Below are 21,030 nucleotides of genomic sequence, written 5' to 3' on the forward strand. Positions count from 1 at the left end.
TTGACATTTGGAACAATCATCTCGAGCTATTACGGGTCGCCAGTGACGTTTCACTTCGCATGTGTGACAAACATGTACCAGGGTGTTTGAGCCCAATGGCAGAAAGTAAACTGGTAATAAACAATTCGGGTTCGTAGCAGAATTTGATAGTTTCACTTTGTCAATCAAATGAACAGAAAAAAACGCAGAGCTCTTATTACTTCGCCTTCAACAGTAAGTTAAGTGTGATATTTAGGCTTTATATGGCTACTGTCTTGTACATTCGCTTCCGAATCACCGTACAGGAAAGTTTAAGAAGTCAGCGGACATAAATGGCGAATAAGAGCAAACGACAGTTATTGGGGGAAAAGAAACAGCAAAAGCTGCATTCAGCTAATATCAATGTATGGCAAATAATTCAGCATAAAATAATGGGCATCACCCATCCATCTAACATACGTCGATCCATCCATTTATCTACAAATTTTGTAACAGTACATGTCTTAGCATAGTTGGGGGACCAGGGATTATTAGCCATCTAAACATAAATTACAACATAGAAGCCAGAAAGATGAATGATTACATTTGGCGAATGTTACTTATAATTTGGTTTATTTTATTATAAAAGTTGGTATTGCCATATAATCATAAATGGTCATGTATTTTTCCCTCCTTTGCTTAAAAATAATATTTTCTCCCCACAAATTTCAGAAGCCGTAAAGCTGTACTTTAAAACACCCACGTACATCCATTTATCTATCTATCTGAATTAAAAACCAGTAGGATTCGCCTCAATCTTATTGGGCGATATCAGCTGCTGGGAGGGGCCCAAAAGAAAAAAAAAAGAATTAAGTTTATAGGAAGCGGCATGCTCGGGCGATGAGTCTGCAGCCGCCTAGTGCATAAGTGTCACCGTGGGAACAGGGGAGGCTGAAAGGCTGAGTGGGGACGAGGCGACTGAAGGGAGCGGAAAGCCGGAGGACCGAGGAGCGCGACGCAGCTTCTCTGCTGCCCTTTGGATTTTCACGCATCCAGTTTTAGCCCAAAGCCCATCGGACCCTAAAAGGAGTCTGGTCCAGAAGGGACACTGACAGACCATAATGGCGAGTAAGGGCATCCGATGTAAGATTGTTGTAGTTGGGGATATGCAATGTGGCAAAACAGCCTTGTTACATGTGTTCGCGAAGGACTACTATCCTCAGGTACGTGTCTCATGTGTCTCTTTTTGAAAGTGATGTTATAAGAGTGATTGTATAATTACGGTACAGCGTGTGCGCAGAAGTATCAAACTGTTTTATCTAGACATCACCTCCGATACTGTATTTATGGGAAACGAAAATGTATAAATAAATCAATTTAAAAATTTACAGGTTGACTGTTTAGACTCACACACTTTCCTATGAAATGACGTTTATTGAACTCACGAAATTAACAATTAATTGAAGGCGAATATTCATTTAGCACCTGCCTGCTTTGAATCTAAGCGATTGTGAGATTATTGCATGGTTCTTTTTATTTTATGATATAGAGGTGTAAGTGATTCTGAATAGGCTATGTTGAATATGTTTTAAAATCATAACACTTTTAATAGGTGCATTCGTTTACTGAGCCCTAGTATATCTACCCAAGATAATGACACTAAGTTCTTCTTACTTAACCGTATTTCCTCGACGTTATTGTAGTTGTTTTCTTATTATCACTAAGGTACAAAAAGTAAAAGCAAAAACAATAGAAATGACGGCACCAATACACAGATAAGATACGCGAGTACTGGATAACTACCAGTAAAATTACCGGTAGTCCTAAAAAACTCGGAAACAAACGTGGATCATTGCGACCGTGTTTAATTAACCGAATTTGTTGAATGGACGGATTGGCGTTTTAATGCCGTAAAACATGATTTTCTCCGCAGAATTACGCCCCTACAGTCTTCGAAAACTACACTGCTAGTTTTGAAATCGACAAACAAAGGATTGAACTGAACATGTGGGACACGTCAGGTAAATAGCCATGACTTGTTTCTTGTATTTATGGCTTAAATATAAAAGCAACAGTTATATTATTTCTCCCGGTAAACGCAATGACTAGACGTGGTTTTTTATTGACATACACTCGAACAGATGGTCTAATCGTATGAGTACTATGCGGGATACTGGACTTTGTCCAAGTAAAAGTAAGGGCACTACAGTCAGGGTTTAAGAGTAGAAACGCACACACATGTCAGTATAGCAATGGTTAAATTTGTTTGAAATACATGGGAAATTCTTATAGATGTATTTTGTCGACCACCTGACGCGGCTGTGGTTGATTTGACCAGATCATTCTGTATTTACTACATATAAGTAGTTATAATTTTAGTGTGTTTTTTATCTTGGGGGTTTCTGACATACGATTATTAAAACAACTTACCACGTCAGTGACTCTCCCGTCTCATTGCGCGCTACTGATGCCATCGGATGATGCTCGGCCCACGTTTTCTGCATCGCACCGGTTTCCCCTGTATCATAGCTTTTACTATAGGATCTAACGACGGTACCCGAAGGTGATAACTTTACTGGTGTGTGGCCATTTACATGTAAATTTAGCATAGCTGTGGTATGTGGTAGTTGGATGGATTTTTTTTTTAATTTGCTGCATTTTTATTGACACTGAAAATCATTTGTTCCCATAACTGACACTGATTCATTGACTCAGAAAACAATGGGTGTTGCATTCAGCTTTGATTTCCTTTCTTTGTTTAATGCCTTCCAAAGCTGGAAAGTGCATAGTAGCAGTTTTAAATCCATTCCTAGCAGACCCAGTGATACTTAGCCAGTGATTAGCTCTTCCTCCTTAGCAAAGAACCCCCTGCCAATCGCTGAAAAATTACGTCATGATCACAACTGAGAGCTTGACATTAAGCCTGAATGAGTAAGAAAATAAATATAAGGTAATCTGACACTGCTTCATATCTCTCTCTCTCTCTCTCTCTCTCACACACACACACACATACACACATCATTAGCTTCCCTCCTGTTCACATTTATGCACTAAAATACACACGCTACCACAAAGGCATGTGGCTTCTATAGACATAGAACTGGGCAGTACATAGCCAAGTCCTCAGCAGTTATTACCACTGGAGTCCGGCCATTGGCTAATCCCTCTGGTTTTAACTGGATAAAGTTCTACGCTCAGTGTTACTGGCCTGTCTTCCCAGCATACAGTCCTTGTTAAACCCCTTTGGTGAGAACAAAAGACCTGTCCTCTCTGGGGATTACACGACTGTTTGAGTTTCACACTGGAAAAAAAAACAAAGTGTAAACAAAACACACATTAGTGGAACTTGGCCACCTGTCCTGTCATGTTTGTCTGAGTGCCCCTATGTGATCTAATTTGCAGACAATGTGGAGCAATATCTGTAGAATGATCGTTTGCACCTGTAATCACTGTTTGTTCTGCAGGGTACGCATTACAATTGATAATGCCGCTGTGTCCGTTGATTAACGTGGCGACAGGAGGTTGAGCCATTTAACCAGTCTGGTTCCTTCCAGGTGTGGAAAGCAGCAGGAAAATGCTAATTACTGATGGCGGCATGTTTACATAGGAGACTTAGGTGTTTGAGAGAATAAATGAGACTAGCTTGACTCATAACAAGAATAGAGTGAGTTATGTCGACCTTGAGCTGGACTGGGCAAAGCCGCGGTGACTCAGGTAACTTCTACCTGTGGGCGAAGCAGGAATGCTGGAGGCCACAGTTCTGGAGGCACGTAGCTGCTTTTGGGCAAGGGTGCAGACCAACAAGGGGCTTAGAGTCAATCACTTTATTTCTGCAAGAGATGTCAGCTCTGTTGCCCAAACTTTCCATTACTATAACTCCTTAGAAGCTATTTGAGTGCGGGGGGGGGGGGGGGGGGATGTTATCATAGATCCAATGGATAAAATATGAAGGGTGAACATACTCTACGATCCTTTCATGTGACACATTTTCAGTTCACATCCTCCATATCCTCATTCTGTCTGCGCAACACTGCACAGCAATTCACTCGCTGCCAAATCATGTTGTTTTTGACATCTTCAGCTGGGCTGAGAAGCAGCATCGGTTGCACGCTCTGCTGCGCGCTCCACTAAGTTTTCTTAAAGTGCAAATGTTCGGAAGCTCGAGACATAACTCAACAAGTCATTACAAACATATGGTTGCATCGTGGTATTTTGAAAAATATTTATTTCACTGTGCTTCTTCTTTGTCTGGAATTTTCTCTTGGTTAAAGTCGAATCTCATAACTGCCACGGGCTGGAAAAACAGGTGTACGCACCTGCATTTAAAGGCCTCTCCCAATTTTTTGGTGATTAAGAAGCAAAGAAGCCCCGTTACGCGCAGAGCTGTAGCTCTAGAGAGACAGGGACACAATGGCTGGGTGTGTGCTCCAGGTGTGCCAGACAGATTCCTTACATGGTATCTGACTAGTTCTGGAAACTTGGCATAGTTGCCCATTGACAATAGCTTTGCTGTTCGGTGCAAAGAGCTTCACATGTCAATGGTAATGTGGGGAGTAAATGCTAAAATCATCAGCCAGCTTTGATTAGAGATTCTGGTGCTTGGCCTCTAGTACAGTTCTCCTGAAAATATCTATTACAGTGTAACATTCTTTCCCCTCATTTGAGCAGCTGGAATGGAAAGCCAGTGATTGCTGACAATCATCATAATCTGATAATACAGGTCTTGGTAACTGGGCAAACAGTTACTCAGCTGCTATTAGTAGCGCTACACAGAGAGTCTGATTAGATGTACGTGCTGCCTATAACACCTGTTGCATGGGGGTGGACATTGACACTCCCATTGAGGTAAATACAGGTCTTTCTAAACGCAGCTAATAGGCATCCAACTCATCATTGGGCAATTTCCCTAGAAACCTTTTTATAGCATTCAGTAGGAGAATCTGCCCCACTGAAAAGTTGTTTATGCATATTTTACCCCTCCCCCCCAAAACCCAACCAACAACTGCCAAGGCACCTGACTACACACTCCTCATAGCAGCTGAGGGAGTGTTAGCTTGGAATGAATATGTGACAAACCCCCCAGCCCTGGCGTAGCAGCGCCAGCTAACCTGGGGGACCTTAGTGCCGATATGAGATCTATCCAGAGGCATTACATGCTTTCTTTTTTTTTTAATGCCCAACCATCACTGCCCCTCTTCGGAGGACAACTTTATTTTTATTTAGCTGAACAACTGATCAATGCATGAAGTGAAGCCACTCCAAACCAGCCCACCCCCTGCCCACCCCCCATTATGACATCACGGTACACAGTGCTTATCACCACACATATATTGCTGCTGGTTTGCTGACTGCTGCTTATGTCAGTGCTGTGTACTGAGGCTTGTCAGTAGTCTCACTTCAGACATGCTGGGATAAGCCTAAATTGCAGTGGGAGTGCCCTAAGCCCCTGGAGGAGGGTGGGGGGGGTTGTCACTAGGGAACGCAAAGGGGACGGTGTGTCCAGAGACCAGCGCTCTGGGGATTTGAGGGATAAAAGGCTGCAGCATGGCTCCCTTGAGTCTGAAGCGGATTCCCCTGGGGCCTTACCTCATCCTCCGTGGACCTGCCTGCCGTAACTGTCATGGATGGCTCTGGGTTCCTGCGTTATGAGAGTTGAGCCTGACTTTTCCTCTTCATGAATGGCTGAGAGTTTTGGGGGGGCAGGGTGCGCTGATGGGGCCTGGTCATATGAGCTGTCACTGTTTGTCTCCGTGCTTGTGTTCAAGGAACCGGTGACCTTGTGGGTTCCATGTGTCCCTAAACACAGATACATGCGTCTGTTTAAACAGAGGTGCTTCTGGGAGATGTAGTTCATACCTGGGTCTTTTCACCCCAGTAGGGTTGTTGCTTCAGAGTTTTGCCCTGTAACTTTAGCCCATGGGACAATAAGCCTGGCAGGGAGGACAGATGGGGTGGAGTTTGTTTCCCCCTCTCCCTTCTTTTCTCCAGGTCATTAGTACCATGATTAACTGCAAGCTGGGGACATGGTGTAAGAGATTCCGGGGAGACCCGTCTGCTGACAGGAACACGGGAGCGGCAATTAGCCCTGTCGTTCTTCCTTGTTCAGCCAGTGTTCCTCTCGTCGTCGCTAACTAGCCCCTCCCCTTCCTCCTTCAGCATAACATGTTTTCCTAAAGCTTCAATGCAGCTTAAGTAAAGCTCCATTACTTCTGTCTGCTTTCTTGTGGTACTCTGTTTTTACCTTACGCATTCATGCGTGATACCCTCCTTCTCACACTTCGTCCTCGGTATTATTATCACATCTTGCATTTACATTTATTGTGATCTAGCACTGTGCTTCTGACACACACTGTGACAGACATGGTACTGTGCAAATCAACGTACAAGTCAGGCAAATAGCGCGTTAGAAACTTATGGCTGTTAGGGAGACGACTGGACATAAGTGAGGCTGGGATGAGCTTCCAGTGAATGTCTAGGTACGTGCTGGTACCAGAGCCACAAGTAAACGAAGCAAGAACCCAATTAAATGACTACTACTATGAGAAATTCTATTATTAATTAATTCAGTGGTTTATCTAGAGGGTCATAGTTATAATCTCGCCATTACTGCAACTAATGAAATTGGTGCATTCATTAGGAAAACAAACCATATTTTACATGGGTTAAACCTTTAAGGTACAGAAGCATATAATGCCATTAACTGAGCAGAACTTCAGCTCTACCACCACAGTCATCCAAACGGAGTTTATTTCCCTGTAGGATTTACTTCACAGGTAGTTCTGGCAGAAGGCTCACAAAGGAATTCAATAATACCAGTTTGTGGTTAAGGCACTCGTTGTCTTTCGGTTATCATGAAAATCTGTCCATAGATGAACCAGCTAGATTGATGGCGAGCTTCCTTAACGGCCTTTTTGCATAAAGGACGTTAAGTTGCAGGTCTGGTACCGCCCCAAGCATTTCCTCATGCTTTGAACACTTGAACTCATAGTTCTCACGCATGCCATGCCGCCCCAGAATGGACCTGAATGGAGAGGCGAACCTACTCCTCATTAAGCCACAACCCCCCCCCCCCCCCCCCCCATGGGAATCCCAGCAGCCCTGACCCACTGACCTCTCTGTTACATCTAAGCTGATCAGAAAAACGGGGGAGGAGAGTTCGGATGGACTGAACAGGGTGAAGGGCCAGTCAGAAGTTCTGAGTAACTGTGCTGCTTGGCCCATTTTCTCAGCTGCCGGGGGGGTTCAGAGAGTGAAGGAGAATGTATTTTTGATGAGACCATGGGAGGAGCAACGGGAGACATGAGGGAGTAGGTGGAACAGGTGTAGAATTAACAGTCTGCTTATGATTGCTGCTTCGCTCTTGTGCCGCATGGCCCAACTCCCACAAGGTCCCCTGTGAGGAGGAAGCCGCGAGAAGCAGAAACAGACCTGCTACTTGTAGAAGATTTGTTTTTCTTTCTTGCTATTGGTACAACTGATCTCATAGTAACAAGTCTTGTGACATAACTGTGCACCACTGTTCCGGGGTGAAGTCCTCTGTGTCCTACTGTCATGAGCTCATGGGTTCCGCTTGACTTCGTCTCGGTGTTAAGTAGCAAGAGAACAGCTATTTCCTGTTAGGCTACACATTAGCAGCTATTATTGCAAGTTAAATGTTCATACACTGGTGTCTATCACCATCTATACTTACACCGGTCGAAAAATAAAGTAAAAAGTGCAGGCAGGACTGGGTGATATGATGCGCGCAGGTTTTCCAGAGCGCTCCTACCAGTACGCTCGCATATCCCCAGTGACGCCAACCTTCTGTGCCTGTTATGGCAATTAAAACAGACCCGATTCCGCAGTCTTTGTGCCTCAACCCTACGGCCCCCAGGTTGAGGGCATGAGGGTCTGAGAATGCAGGACTTTACACAGTGCTAGTGTCTCCCCTTCAGCACCCCCCATTTCCAGTGGCTCTCCTCTTGCCTGGAGGGGCTCATGGCAGCTGGCCTGCTAGAGGCCTTGTGCCTCTGACCTACCCGTCATTCCTCCCATGAAATTGGTCCACTGGCTATTAAGCCACTCAGAGTCCACCTACCGTCTGCTGCCTTCTCCTTTAGGCTTCTTCCCATCTTCTTCCTGGCTCCTGTTCAACTACATTTACATTTTTATTTTGCCGCCCTCGTGGTAGAAGACAGCCCTGTGTGTCCCAGTGGCCCCCGACTCTATAGGCAGCATGGAGCCAAGCAGGAGAAGCGCATGACGATGCCGTGCTTTGTGTGTGTGAAGGGAGGTGGGGCTGGATGAAGAGCCGCAGACAGTCATAATGTGCCAGTCCTACCCCCCCCTTCCCCCTATAGACTGTGGCATGATACTTTCCAACAAAGGCGACGCTCCGAGTCAATGGCTACTCTCACCCCATTCGCTGACCGTGTTTCTTTTCCCGAAAATGCAATACGATGATTTTTCCTGGGACAGCAGAGACAAATGCGCTTCCTGTTTAATAATGCAGGGCCTGTCTGGCTGGGAGGGGGGGGGGGTGACCTCGCTGCTGTCCCTTCCCCCACCCTTGTGACCTCTATTCCCTTTCTATCCTACAGCGAATCTAACGCCCCTCAGGCATGGGGGGTATGTGTGAGGCCACATGGCTGCCGGGGGGTGCATGGCCTGTCACGGGTGTGTGTCTGAAGCAGATCGTTTGGCCATTAAACCGGCTGGGCCCTGCCACCTTCTTTCTGAAGTCATCAGGAACTTTGTCATAATGTCATACTCTCCTCACACGACTCCCGTGCGAATGCCTTTGAGTAATTGGGTGTCTTACCCCTTCTGGCCACCGCAGAAACGCGGCTCATTATTCCTCATCTCGCGTCATCTCAGACCCGCTGTGCACCTCAGCCGCAAATCAGACCCCCCAATATGGCCGTGACGACGTGCAAGGGTGATTCTTCCAGGCAGGAAGAAGACTGAAAAAAAGAGAGGAGAGAAGCTTTAAACCGTTGTGCTTTTTGTACTGAAGCAACCTGGAAGGTTGAACTATTAAAATACTGTGCCAGTGCGGTAAGAGCAGAATCAGTTAGTGACATTTCATTTATGTGGGTGTTGGATCATTGGCTCCAAGGTTTGCTCACGTGCAGGAGTGACATCCTCTTCTGCGTTTCTTTAAATGAGAGCGTGCGACCCAGGTTTCGGAGGTGGTGCTTTTTTCGCTGTTTTGAGTGAAAGCATAATTTCTTCTCTTGTGTATGTGCTTGTTTTTTTTTTTCTTTCTTCAAAAGCAGCAATTAAAAACATTAGGGAAGGGCAGGTGACAGCGCATAGCTTCTCGGCGAGGCGGCTCACACACGGCTCTAAAGCACGAGTAACTGCATAATGGAGTTTCTGAGAATCAGCTAAAATAACGTGACTGTGAAACAGCTGGCAAGTTCACGGTCGGACTACGCTAATGGCCCCAGTTTGTATTGACGTGTCTGCAAGCCGAGCCTTTTATATAGATCGTAGATCGGAGTCCAGAGCTCGCAATTCATGCTTTTTAGGAGACTTTCAGGCGGCAGTTCAAAGTGTGATGGAGGAACATTGTGTTGAAAGGTGGTGCCATTTTTACTGGTACTTGGGTGTGCATGCGGAAGGGCGGCAAACAATGGGCGGGAGAGCTCGCTTCATCCCCTCACTTCCCCCAAAAAAACAGGTATGCCCATCTCTTCAGTTCCCATCGCACTTCCAGCTGATAAAACCACCAGGCAAATTAGTCCTAAACTGGAATTTCCTGTCTGGTCCCTTTGTTCCTGTTGTCAACATAACATTGTTTGCATATTTACGTACGCTGTCATGTATAATCTGTTTTTGGGTGAACGTGAAGGGTAGATATGACACACTGTGCTGTGCAGAGTGGCTGTTTCAGGGACCCCCCCCCTCCCAGTTCAGTAGAGCGCCATTAGCAGTTCAGACAGAGAAAGACACATGCTTGCTTTTGATTAAAACCAGTATTTTGGGAACACGGTCTTCTTTTAACTGAGGAAATGTCAGACACATTGGCATGCAGACAGATAGGAACAGGAAGGGAGCGTGAGAGATCAAAAATGCAACAAAAAAAATCAAATATACCAATAGCTCTGCTTTGTGACAGCGGGGTGCAACAAAATATCAGAAGGAAACGAGAGAAAAGCTGAACGGGCCTGTACTGTCACCTTGTAACTTTCATCGCTCCAGTTTTTAGCTCTTTCCGAGCCAGTTACAGAGCTGAACATGATAGACTGTCGTCCTAGTGCAGCTGGGAATGGTCTTGCTTTCCTGAGAGGCCCCTGGCACAGGGATATAAGATCAATAATCACCTGGCTGAGGGCTATAATGTAAGCTAATGGGCACTTATAAGGCATTGGCAGCCTGTTGGTAATGGCCAGACAGGAGTCAGGTGCTAGAGATTAACACATGATTCATAATGCTGTTATGGGTTTTCAAGTAACCCTTTTGTCAAGCTTGTAGTACTGCAGTTACACGCTATTTTTATCCCCGTTTAGAAACACATATTTTTGGGACAGGGGTTATTTAATACATAATTTATGAATGAAGTGTTCTCATCATTTTTTTTGCAATGTTTTGTGAGATTCAGCCTAGTTTTTGTTGTTTGTTATAGTGCTGGAGGTTAACAAAGCAGGGTTGTGATTGTGGAGGACATCAGGAGTTTCTGTCCTTTTGATGTCTGCGGGCTGGTTTATATTGCACAAAAATGTCACACACTGGTACAGAAATACAAGACAAATCAGATCAATACGGACTACTGTATTTTTTCCCAATATGCGGTGATGCCTTAATATACAGTACGGGTGGTAACTCTACTCCCAGCGTTCTGTGGCCTGGTGGAAAACTGGATCGGGGTGCAAACCCTGACCTTAAGTAGCAGAAATGTTTATATTTTTGAACAGGGCGGGGCTGTGAGGGGAGTTTCAGTGCAGCATAAAATTAATCTGAAATAATCAAAGCTGCACGCCAAATGTGATTGCATTGTCTGCTTATGCTAATTGTCCCGCACAGCATTTTAGATGGTTCCTATTCAGAGGTCATGGAGACGCATCTTTCCTCATCGCTCATTACATCGTTTAAAAAGAAACTTGCCGAGAAAACTCAAAATAAAGCAGAATGCAATGGCCTGATGTGAAACTGCAGCATCTATATTGAATCTCATGAAATAATTATGTGGAATTAGAGTATTGGCCCATCGTAATGCTGGCCTGACCATTAGCGTTAGAGTGGTCAAAAACCTTCTAGCATCTGCAGGTTGACCAGAAATATAAATGATGTACAGACTTCGCAATTTGGGTTTTCACTAAAAGTGTTTTTCTCTTTGCTGTCACTTTCATTTTCATTCGTGTTTAGGATGACAAGTCAATCAAAGGACGATTCATGTTCGTTAGAAGGTGCATGACAAATGTGTCTTTCCTATGACCAGCAGTCATGTGCTGCATTCCTGCTAAATCGCCCAGTTCTGTTATTTGCCAGGAAACATTTTCTTAGCTTAGTTTCATAATTCAAAGGATTCAATCTGAGGCCAATGGGCTGCTGACGTATTCAGACGAAACGGATATAATTCTCAAACGGAGACAGACGGTAACGATTCTTCACCGTGTGAATTGCGTGTGAGAGTGATGAGTCGGTTTCCAGTCACAGGGTGGATGCAGCAGGAGACTCTGGGTTTAATTCCGCCCCAGGTCTTGATGGCCTTATTAAAGTCAACTGACACACAGACAGTGCTTTTGACTCACATTGTAGCTGACGTGTCTATAATATCTTCTGGACTCTGACTGCCCCTAGGACTTCGAGTTTGCTCTATTCTTGAAGCCCAGTAAAAAGCTAAAACATTACTACACCATGGCCTGGAAAAAGAACGAGTTACACTAGTGCAGTGTTGGGGAAACATCAGCCACTTTGGGGCATGCATAACTGAATAATTCTGTTCTAGCCACGAGGAGCGTATGATTGTGAAGGTGCTTGTGTTTGAAGCCAGGCGCCCCGTTTTTCGTCATATTCAGGCAGTTGGTTGTTATAGTTCCTTTTTCCCTCCTGGCTGGGCTGAATAGGATGTCTCGTGCTGTCCGTGTCTTCCATATACCTTTGTTTTTTTTTGTCAACATTGCTTATTTGACGTCCATCCAGTTCGCTTAGGCCTCCTGGAGGATGTCGGAGTGTCAGCCTGCTGCCCACTGGGCGTTGCGATATTTTAAGTCGCTCTTCTTCACGTCCGCTAGCTCCTACGCCTTTCCTAATAATTCTGGTTCCTTCCACGACAACATCCCCTGACATATATTCCCGGCTGCCCCGGGCCTTACTCGAGCCTACCTCCCCCTCTTTCAACTCTCCATCCTTTATTTGTTATTTTCCCCTCCTTCCTCTCCCCCTTCTTTATTTGTCTCCTTTCCTCTCTCTCATGTCGCCCCCCCCCCCCCCCTCTCCGTGCCCCTGGCGCCTTTCCTAACCCCGGCCGTGTGAACGTGTATTACACACCGCCGTTAACTGCCCCTCGCCGCCATGTGTGACCAATTAAGCCGCATTCCTGTTGAGAGCTGGGCGTAGCACTGCGCCGGTGGGGCACGGCGCGTAGCAGGGAAGGCAAGCGGGGCCCGTGTACAAGGGAGGAGCTGCTGGGGCAGCAGTAAAGTATGGGCTGAGCAAACTCGCTGCGCTAGGCCGCCGCCCTGCTAGCCGAAGGCTTTGCCTGCGGCTAGGAGGGCAGTTTCTTAACTTGTCGCAGGTGTGCTATACCATATCGAATTCTGAAGGGGTGGAGCCACGCTGAAATATGCAGGATTCATTTCCTTTCCCATCATGCATCGCAGGCAGTGACACCCCAGACAGTGCAAATAGAATTATTGTATTAGTTGTGTGCTCGTCAGTAGGATCCATGACAGGCTAAAAGAATCTTAAGCCAGCAAAGCCACACTGCAGAACGCTGAATGGAGCATTGTCTTCCTGGCACTCTGCTGCTTTCAGAGGGGTGCATTGGCATTGGGGGGCTGGCAAGAATGGCACCCAGATGCAGCCGGAAGTGGTGGAGGCTGCTGCTCCTCTCTGGGGGCTTTAATGGAGGTTGGGGAGGCCAGAACCGGGGTGTCGTGTCTCCATTGCATCCACAGCATGTGCAGCTGGCACTGAAGAGCCGCCTTAGGGGGCGAAGCGTAATGAGGGGTGGCGGTACGGGCCGGGGAAAAGGGCACAGCCTTCTGTCTGGCCTTTCTCCCGGGGTGCCCTATACGGGCTGGGGGTGGGTGTGCTCTGAAGCCTAGTAGGTCATCTGACCTCTCGCAGGTGTGCTGGAGGGCATGTGTCACTCGGCTTCAGGGTGTGACACTTTGAGTGATCGTTTATTTAATGCACATTTCATGCACAGCTCCCCCAGTGGCGGCGTGTGGCTCTGCACACCCTGTCTAGGTTTGGGGTGTGACGAAGAGTCGCAGGGTGATGGCGGAATGGGGCCAAAGTGTTGATATAACTGGGCTTGGGGAGGGGGGGGGCTCTGTGTGTGTTCGGGATCCTGCCTGTATGCTAAGTGCGGTCTGTGCTAGTGCAGAAATCCCTCCATGAGACAGGATTGACATTGACGTGTGTGTGTGTGTGTGTGTGTGTGCACAGGTTCTTCGTACTATGACAACGTGCGACCTCTGGCCTACCCGGACTCGGACGCCGTGCTCATCTGCTTTGATGTCAGCCGCCCGGAGACGCTGGACAGCGTACTGAAGAAGGTCAGAACTTCTCTTGCTCCTGTTCACATCATCAATCTCTTCTCTCACGCATCATTATTCTCACAGCAATAATTACACCTGATTCCCAAACACTGTACGTCTTATTGTCACATATACCAAATATCTGAAAATCTAATAAATCCACCAACCCCAGCTCTTACAGGCCCAGGAAGCTCTTTTAACACCAGAGACATTTTCCTGCTATGAATTAGTTGCACGTGCAGTTATATGGTCACTTCCCCGATGTGCTATTCCTGTCAGAGAGTGCAGAAGGTACCAGTTTCTAATACTCCCCACCCCCCCACAGCACATTAGATCTCAGGGCTGACTGGGGACGCGACCTACAGCTGCCAGTATTGCCCCCAATGACTGGTGAGACCCAAAGGTCTCTGTCATTTTTTGGCGACCTCAGCAAATTACCGGATTACAGCACAGAGCTCACAAGGCTAAAGAAACTAAAGGCAGCTAGGAATTATTTTTGCTGCCAAGCTAATCGCCGTATTTTATTTATATAGCCAAAGCACTGTACAGTAGTGGCCACAATTGTGGAGACACTTCCAGTTCTTAGAGATCGCAGAACAATTCAACTGTTGCTCCAGTTACTTATTTAATAGCCCAATGTTTGATATTTATAATATTCTTTGATTGTTTATAAACATTACTGCCAATATTTGTGTAGTAATTTTTAAAGAGTAATACCAAAAATGTTAAATTTTGGCTACTAGTTTACTGTTACATTCCATAATGCTGAATAAATATTTATTATAAATAAGAAATCGGAAATTTGTTACTATGTGTTGCCACCTTGAAATGGAGAAGTGGTTGGAAGATAGATTTGTAGTTTTTTAAGTATATACTTTAATGTATATATCCTCAGGCTGAGTGGAAAGGGGAGGTTTGTTGTATATACACTGATTTGGCACTTAGCCAGGCCCCTTTTCTGGGAGCTTATTTGACCCTCTGAGCCTCTTGGGAATGAGGCAGATGTTGAGAAACAAAGCGGACAGGAGGAGGAGCAGCTTTAGAGTCCCGCGCATGTGAAGGTCTTGTGACTCGGGTTCAAAGTCTGATGTTTCATGAAAGAGAAATCGACCCCCAAATAGACTCAGCTTGGGAGACACTGACATAATGAATAAGTGAAATGAAATTACTTCAGTTACCCAGGCACAAAATAGAATGTAAAAATCACTACTGAATAGATATAAAGAATACAGAGGCAAACATAAATTCATCATAAGTAGCTTAATTGTTTTGTTTAATTGTTCAACGGATCTGATGCTGCCCCACAATGGGTTGGTGCCCCATCTTGGGTTATTCCCTGCTTGTGCCTGTTGTTTCCGGGATAAACTCCACCCCCCCCCCCCCCAAGTGAGAATGGAAAATTAATGTTTGGATGGATGGATTTGGTGCTGATTTTCCCAATGCCATAAGAATCTTAAGGCATTTCAAAGTAAAAAAGCAAAGTTCTTCTGTAAATGTAAGGCTTGTCTGAGCCTCTCTACTTCAGAGCTTTGGTTGCGTTTGTTGCCTGTATATTTTTCAGCCCGTTGTCTATTAGTCACCCAGCCCCCACGGCCGCTCCCCAACTAACCCCACCCCCCAATGGCCCCCGCAGGATGTATCACACTTACTCTCATCGCTGGAGATTTGTTGAACCTGCATAAGCTTTTATAGGTGAGAACACAGTGCCTCCTCTCCCTTACCGTTTTTGGGGAGTGGTGAGAGTGGGGGGCCTGACCCCCGCCAGCATAATGCCCTCTAATCTGCTGTCTGCTGAATATGTATTAGGAGACCCTCCTTGTTGGTCAAAGTCCAGAGAACCGTTCTTCTATTTAAGGAAACGTAAAGAGCTACTTCAGAACTTTCCCGTAACATATGAAAGAAAAACGCGACATGCGAAATGATTAACTAATCAGGGGACCAGAGCTACAGTATATAATTCAATTATCTCTGATTGTTCAGTGAGGGGGACAGTGTGTGTCCCGCACCTGGATTTCCACGTTATTCACGGCTTTCAGCCAACGGTTCAAGAGCCACGACATCATAGGCTGTGTGTTCCTCTGCACCGGGATGGGGGAGGGTTCCTAGGTTTTGTTGACTCGCAGGCAATGGCTACAGTATAATGCAGTGCATGATTTCTAAGTGTGAGAGCTGTGCTTGTGCACTCTTCACTTTCCAGTGCCACAGTGGGATGAAAAAAAACTGTCCCAGTTTCTGCAAGATAAAGGAAGCCCTTAATTTGTAAATAATAGAAACAATTAAATAATGACAGCTGAAGAACAATAGCACTTTACATAATCATAGGTGAGTCATTTATGCATGGAAGTATATAAAACAGAAAACGTGTTCACACAGTAAGTATAGCTAGATTTTGTATGAGAGCAGACAACATTAAGCGTTCAGGGTCAAGATTGGCTACCCAAGCAACACACATACTTTGGCTGAGGCGGGTTAAGAAGTGATGGGTTATATATTTTAGGCTTTAAATATCTAGACCTCAGGGTTAAAGGTTAAATTCTGCCAGTAGTTTATTTGATGCTTTCAGTGAAATACTTCAGAATCGGGCTGTAGTGGCTAAAAGACAGCAAGTAAACTCAGCAAAGGTTGAGTTAAAACATGTTGGCAGGTTTACGTCATGACGACTTGCGCTTCTGCAAAATGCATTGTTCTGTGAGAGACGGTTTCTCTGCTAACAGGTTCAGGAACATAAACCCCCACTGCTCTCCCACAACACCTGCACCGTACATGTGATTTCAGCATCGTTCACTGTCGCTCTTTCACAGTGACCATTATCCAGGACATCTTAAGGAAAATCCTTGTCTTCAGGTTCCATAGAGATGCAGCGTGAAAGTGTGACTGGCCCTGTGTCATCTTATAATGAAGTGGTGTAATTAGGTCACTGTATAGGTGATCTCATGCAACACAGCCTGAGTCTGCAGCCTCGTCTGCAGTGTGCTGTTAACATCCCTGAGGCTGTCACCTCAGACGTGTGCTCACAGTGCCCCCTCTTTCTGTTCGTCCCCTTTGCAGTGGCAAGGGGAGACCCAGGAGTACTGCCCCAACGCCAAGGTGGTCCTGGTGGGCTGCAAGCTGGACAAGCGGACGGACCTGAGCACGCTAAGGGAGCTGTCCAAGCAGAGGCTCATCCCCGTCACTCATGAGCAGGTGAGGTCACCCCCGGCTCTGCCGTTACATTGCCAAGCAGGGTGACCGAAGGAATGCTGGTGGGCCCATTGTCAATATCGATGGCAGCTTAGCGCCACACCTTATGATGCCTAATGCCGATTACACAGATAAGCACTTAGGTGAAAACAAAGCCCAGGATTTGACTTTCACATGAGCACTAGGATCATCGTTTGACATTATTCAAATGGGTGTCATCTGTTTGGGTTGCTTGACATGGGATTCGGTGTTATGCAAATTCTGTGGTTTGAACTTATTTTTCCTTTGGAATTTGTTGCCATGTTTTGTGTGTGATTGCTGCGAGGAGGCATGTTTTGGCTTCTGAGAGAGGCACAGGCGACAGTGTGGGAAATTCCCAAGCTTTCTCGGCTGTGGTGGATGTTTTCGTTCGGCACCTGACTAAATGCCTGAGTTAGACTGACTAATCCACAAAGGGCATATGGTATAAGGGGGACGTATTTACAGTTAACAAACCCTCATAGATCCTGCTTTGTTGTTTTCTGTTAAAAATCCTGTTTGTTATGTGTTTGCTATTTATCTTTATTTTTGGCTGCATTGGGTCAGTATAGCAGCTTTTCCACTGAACGTGACATTTTTTTTTTATGCAACTATCAAAGGACTTGAATGCAGAACAAAATGAAATTTATGAGTACTATGATTGTCTGCCATAGTGTCCCCCAGGTACACGCAACACAAACCTTTGTTTTCTTAATCTGCGTATTTTAATAGCCTCTTTCCATGTAAATTGAGTCCCGTACAACACTGATTTCAATGCTGCTGTTAATTATCTTTCCCTCTGAGGAAGCCTGGATTGAAAATGAATGTTTGCATTCTGGTCAAAAAGAAGGGTGATAGAGGGGAACATAGCGGGCGTGAAGCGAATGAGATAAAGCAGATAGAAAATCTTAACCCAACGTAACTAAGTTATGTTCCAAGACACAGTTACCTAACAGTCTTCAAGAAAATTCAAGAAAATTAATAATTCAGTCTCCACAGGACCACAACTGTTAAGTCCTCACAAGGTTTTAATTCGCTCTTTGGGCACAAAACAAATTGTCAGTGTCCCATTTCTTCCCAGATAGTTCTTTTAACCAATCAGAGTTTAACAAATCCACTGAGAGGAAATACTTCCAAATTATCTTTGTAACTCAATTACATCCCCCCACCCTAGAATTACACCCTAAAATGAGATGGTTCTGGGTCTGTCACTGCTGAAAACATTCAAGGAATTTGATACGCATGTGTGGGGACAGTGGCAACATTGATGGGGACTGTTATTTTGTACTAATTGACAATGAACTCCTTGAGTAGATTTTCAGTAAATCAATTGTTCCGAAGAATTCTACTTATATATATATTGTAGAATTTATATATTGAACTTATATAAATTTGTTAAGTTGCTTAAAGATTGGTGGCTTAGAAAGTGCAGAAAGTGCAACAGCAGCATCCTTCCATGGATTTGAAAAGAGAGCATTTCGGTAATGAGCCTAAACCTGAAAAGGCCAAGAATACACAAATAACTCCAGTGAGAATATAATGGGCTTCCCACATGTTTCATTCTCCATTGTTTATTTATTTGTTATGACATCACAATGGGCTACGATCCCCTTATCAGTTTAAATGAGGGAGTCTCGCATGATTATGGTATCATAGTGGGCCATGCTTATCTACTAGGGCTTCATGGTTAAAAGCCAGTCAGCTTCAAAAAATTCAGGCTTCTTGTCGTCTTGCCTCCCCACCTTAATCTCTTTTTCACCATAGTGACCTACGTATATATCAAAAAAAGCCTTATTAGATATCTAGTTAGATATCCCCTAATTGAGTCTAGTTATATGTAGGTGCACTTACAGTTTAATTAGCATATTCTTCAGTCTTTTGATCAGTCCAGGAGTGACGCCCAGCCCAACCTAAGCCACTTTCATTTTCATTTCCAGCCCGACACTATCATTGTCTGTGTAGCTATACTTTTTATGTAGGGCACGGGACAGGGGCTTGGGGTCCAAAGGTTCCCTTCTGGTTAACTTGGAGGTGAAAGCATTAGATTGGTGGGAATGTGTTTGGCATGATAACTCCGCACCATGCAGGAGTATGGTCAGTACTATCAGTGAGGGTAACACACTGAAACAGGAAGTAGGGCAAAGCTCCTGACCCCATCTCCTCTCCCCCAGGGCAGCATGCTGGCGCGGCAGATCGGCGCGGTGGCTTATACGGAATGCTCCTCCAAAATGTCAGAGAACAGCGTGCGGGACGTCTTCCACGTGACCACGCTGGCGTCAGTAGGCAGCCAACTCCTGAAGCGCACCACGACCCGACGTGGCCTGAAGAGGATCTCTCAGCCACCCAGCCAACAAGAGGTCCTGGATCACACCCCGGGCTTGAGGAAGGAGCGGGCCAAGAGCTGCGTGCTTATGTAGAAAGGCAGAGAAACAGAGATCTATATGTATGATAGAGGAACTCTATTTATTGTTTTCTATGTCATCTTTGCACTGCTGAGAGAAAAGACAAGGAAAGCAGCAAAGGACATGAAGCTGCGGAGGGCTGTTGGGTGACCCTTCGATTTGCTTAAGTTCTTGGGGCAGACGAGGCTTTATGTCATAAATTAAAAATATAAACGACCGAGCGTACAGACTTCACTTTTATTTGTGCTGAACTGTGGGACTTAAGTAATGTTCCACTGTGCATTTTGGCTGTGCCAAGCAGCTGATGGCAAGCTGAGCACTGGAGGTGAGAAGAATGGAGATGTAGAAGGATTGGGGATCTCAGTAGTCAAATGCAGCGATTTGCAATGGAAATAGGTTGAGTGGGGATTTCTGGAGCATTGGGCCTTTTGCGCAGTGTGACATGTGGCCACATAATGGCTTTAAATGTTTTGGTGGCTGGTCCTGATCAGTTGACATCAGAATCAATAAGTGGTTGACCTGTGATCTGTAAAAACAATGACTTCTGCTCTTAGCTTAGAGCTGAGACCACAACTTACTGTCATATAGAATATCCTACTCTAGCAATTTGTAACAAAAAAAAACTGTGATAAAATAATTGCACAACTATAATAGAAAATTGAGGGGTAAAAGCAGCTTGTGGGATGACTAGAGAGGCTAGAGAGTGTTTCAGTATGTTTTCAGGTTTTGAAATCCTGCAGGACTAATTCTCTAAACCACAAGTGCTTTCAAGTTAAAGTCACTTTATATTTCTACACATTTAATTTTATAATTTATCTGTTTTTCTTTCGATTGTTTTCAAAATACGGATTGCGTTAAACTTTATTTAGAACCTTTCTTTCTGTCTTTTTTTTATCTTTCTGTCAGATTTTTATGTTGTAACATTAACCGGAGACCAGAATAATGGTATCGGGCTGTTTCGCAGTATTTTGGGATGTGTATGTGTGATGCGGAAATAAATTGACTCATTCAGTGACTGGCTTCTGGGGGTTTCGTTCACAGAGAAGGCCAGCTTTGTTGTTCGTGTGACACCTGGCAACCGCTCAGCCGGCACGGTTCCGGGTCTGTTCGCGCTACCAACTTCTCTTTCTTGTTGGTAACATCCTTAGTCCCATTGACTTTAGCTTCCTGCCAACCTCTGCTGGCTGTAGATTGTGCTTGATAAATAAATAAATATATATATATATATATATATATATATATATATATATATATATATGTTGCTTCCAGCCATTCTGTAACCTGATGGTGGTTGGTCTGCTGGCTACAAGTATTTGGGAAATCTGCATATTGATCTATAGGGACCCTCAAGATACTCAGGAGTTCAGCTGCCCGGACTCTTCATGCAGCAGATCTCCTCAATTTGCCCAGGTCTGAAAGAACGTCTTGCAGTCCACAGGGACTCTGGGATAAGAGGGAAGAGTGACAAGGTGACATTTTGTGGCTTTGACGCTGCGCTGAGACCTGGGAGCACATCGTGGATGGAAAGTCAGGGGCTTCTTGTGTCAAAGTGCTTTGCGTGTCACGGGGAAGTTACCTAGAATGTGACAGGGTCTGAGAGACCATAACGCAATACAATATAGACAGCTCTGTACAGACCTGTTCTAAATAATAAAGGGGTCAGGAAAGAGGGGGCCATCGCCCTGGTGCCCGCACGTTGCGTAGATAGACAGATGCCCCTAGCGGGTGTGTGAAAAGTAAGCGGATTAGCATTGTAGATCCAAGGGAGGTGAGACAAGAGA

At 45.2% G+C, this 21,030-nt stretch overlaps 2 protein-coding genes across 2 annotated transcripts in view; both read left to right on the top strand.

Annotated features, from left to right (window-relative positions):
* ubald1a (UBA-like domain containing 1a) overlaps positions 1–21,030 on the top strand; it is a 400,799-nt gene that overhangs the window by 157,417 nt on the left and 222,352 nt on the right. The window lies entirely within an intron of this gene.
* Positions 845–20,264, top strand: rnd2 (Rho family GTPase 2). The gene is made up of 5 exons (XM_049015154.1): positions 845–1,181; positions 1,892–1,979; positions 13,558–13,667; positions 16,698–16,832; positions 19,019–20,264. The coding sequence occupies exons 1-5, from the start codon at positions 1,080–1,082 to the stop codon at positions 19,262–19,264; spliced, it is 681 nt and encodes a 226-aa protein (XP_048871111.1). The 5' UTR covers positions 845–1,079; the 3' UTR covers positions 19,265–20,264.

This window comes from Brienomyrus brachyistius, chromosome 5 (assembly GCF_023856365.1).
Source record: "Brienomyrus brachyistius isolate T26 chromosome 5, BBRACH_0.4, whole genome shotgun sequence".
Classification (NCBI taxonomy): Eukaryota; Metazoa; Chordata; class Actinopteri; order Osteoglossiformes; family Mormyridae; genus Brienomyrus; species Brienomyrus brachyistius.

Coding starts and splice junctions, on each gene's coding strand:
- rnd2 (XM_049015154.1), top strand. CDS start 1,080: ATGGCGAGTAAGGGCATCCGATGTAAGATTGTTGTAGTTGGGGATATG. Junction 1,182..1,891: donor CGAAGGACTACTATCCTCAG/GTACGTGTCTCA, acceptor TTTTCTCCGCAG/AATTACGCCCCTACAGTCTT. Junction 16,833..19,018: donor TCCCCGTCACTCATGAGCAG/GTGAGGTCACCC, acceptor CCTCTCCCCCAG/GGCAGCATGCTGGCGCGGCA.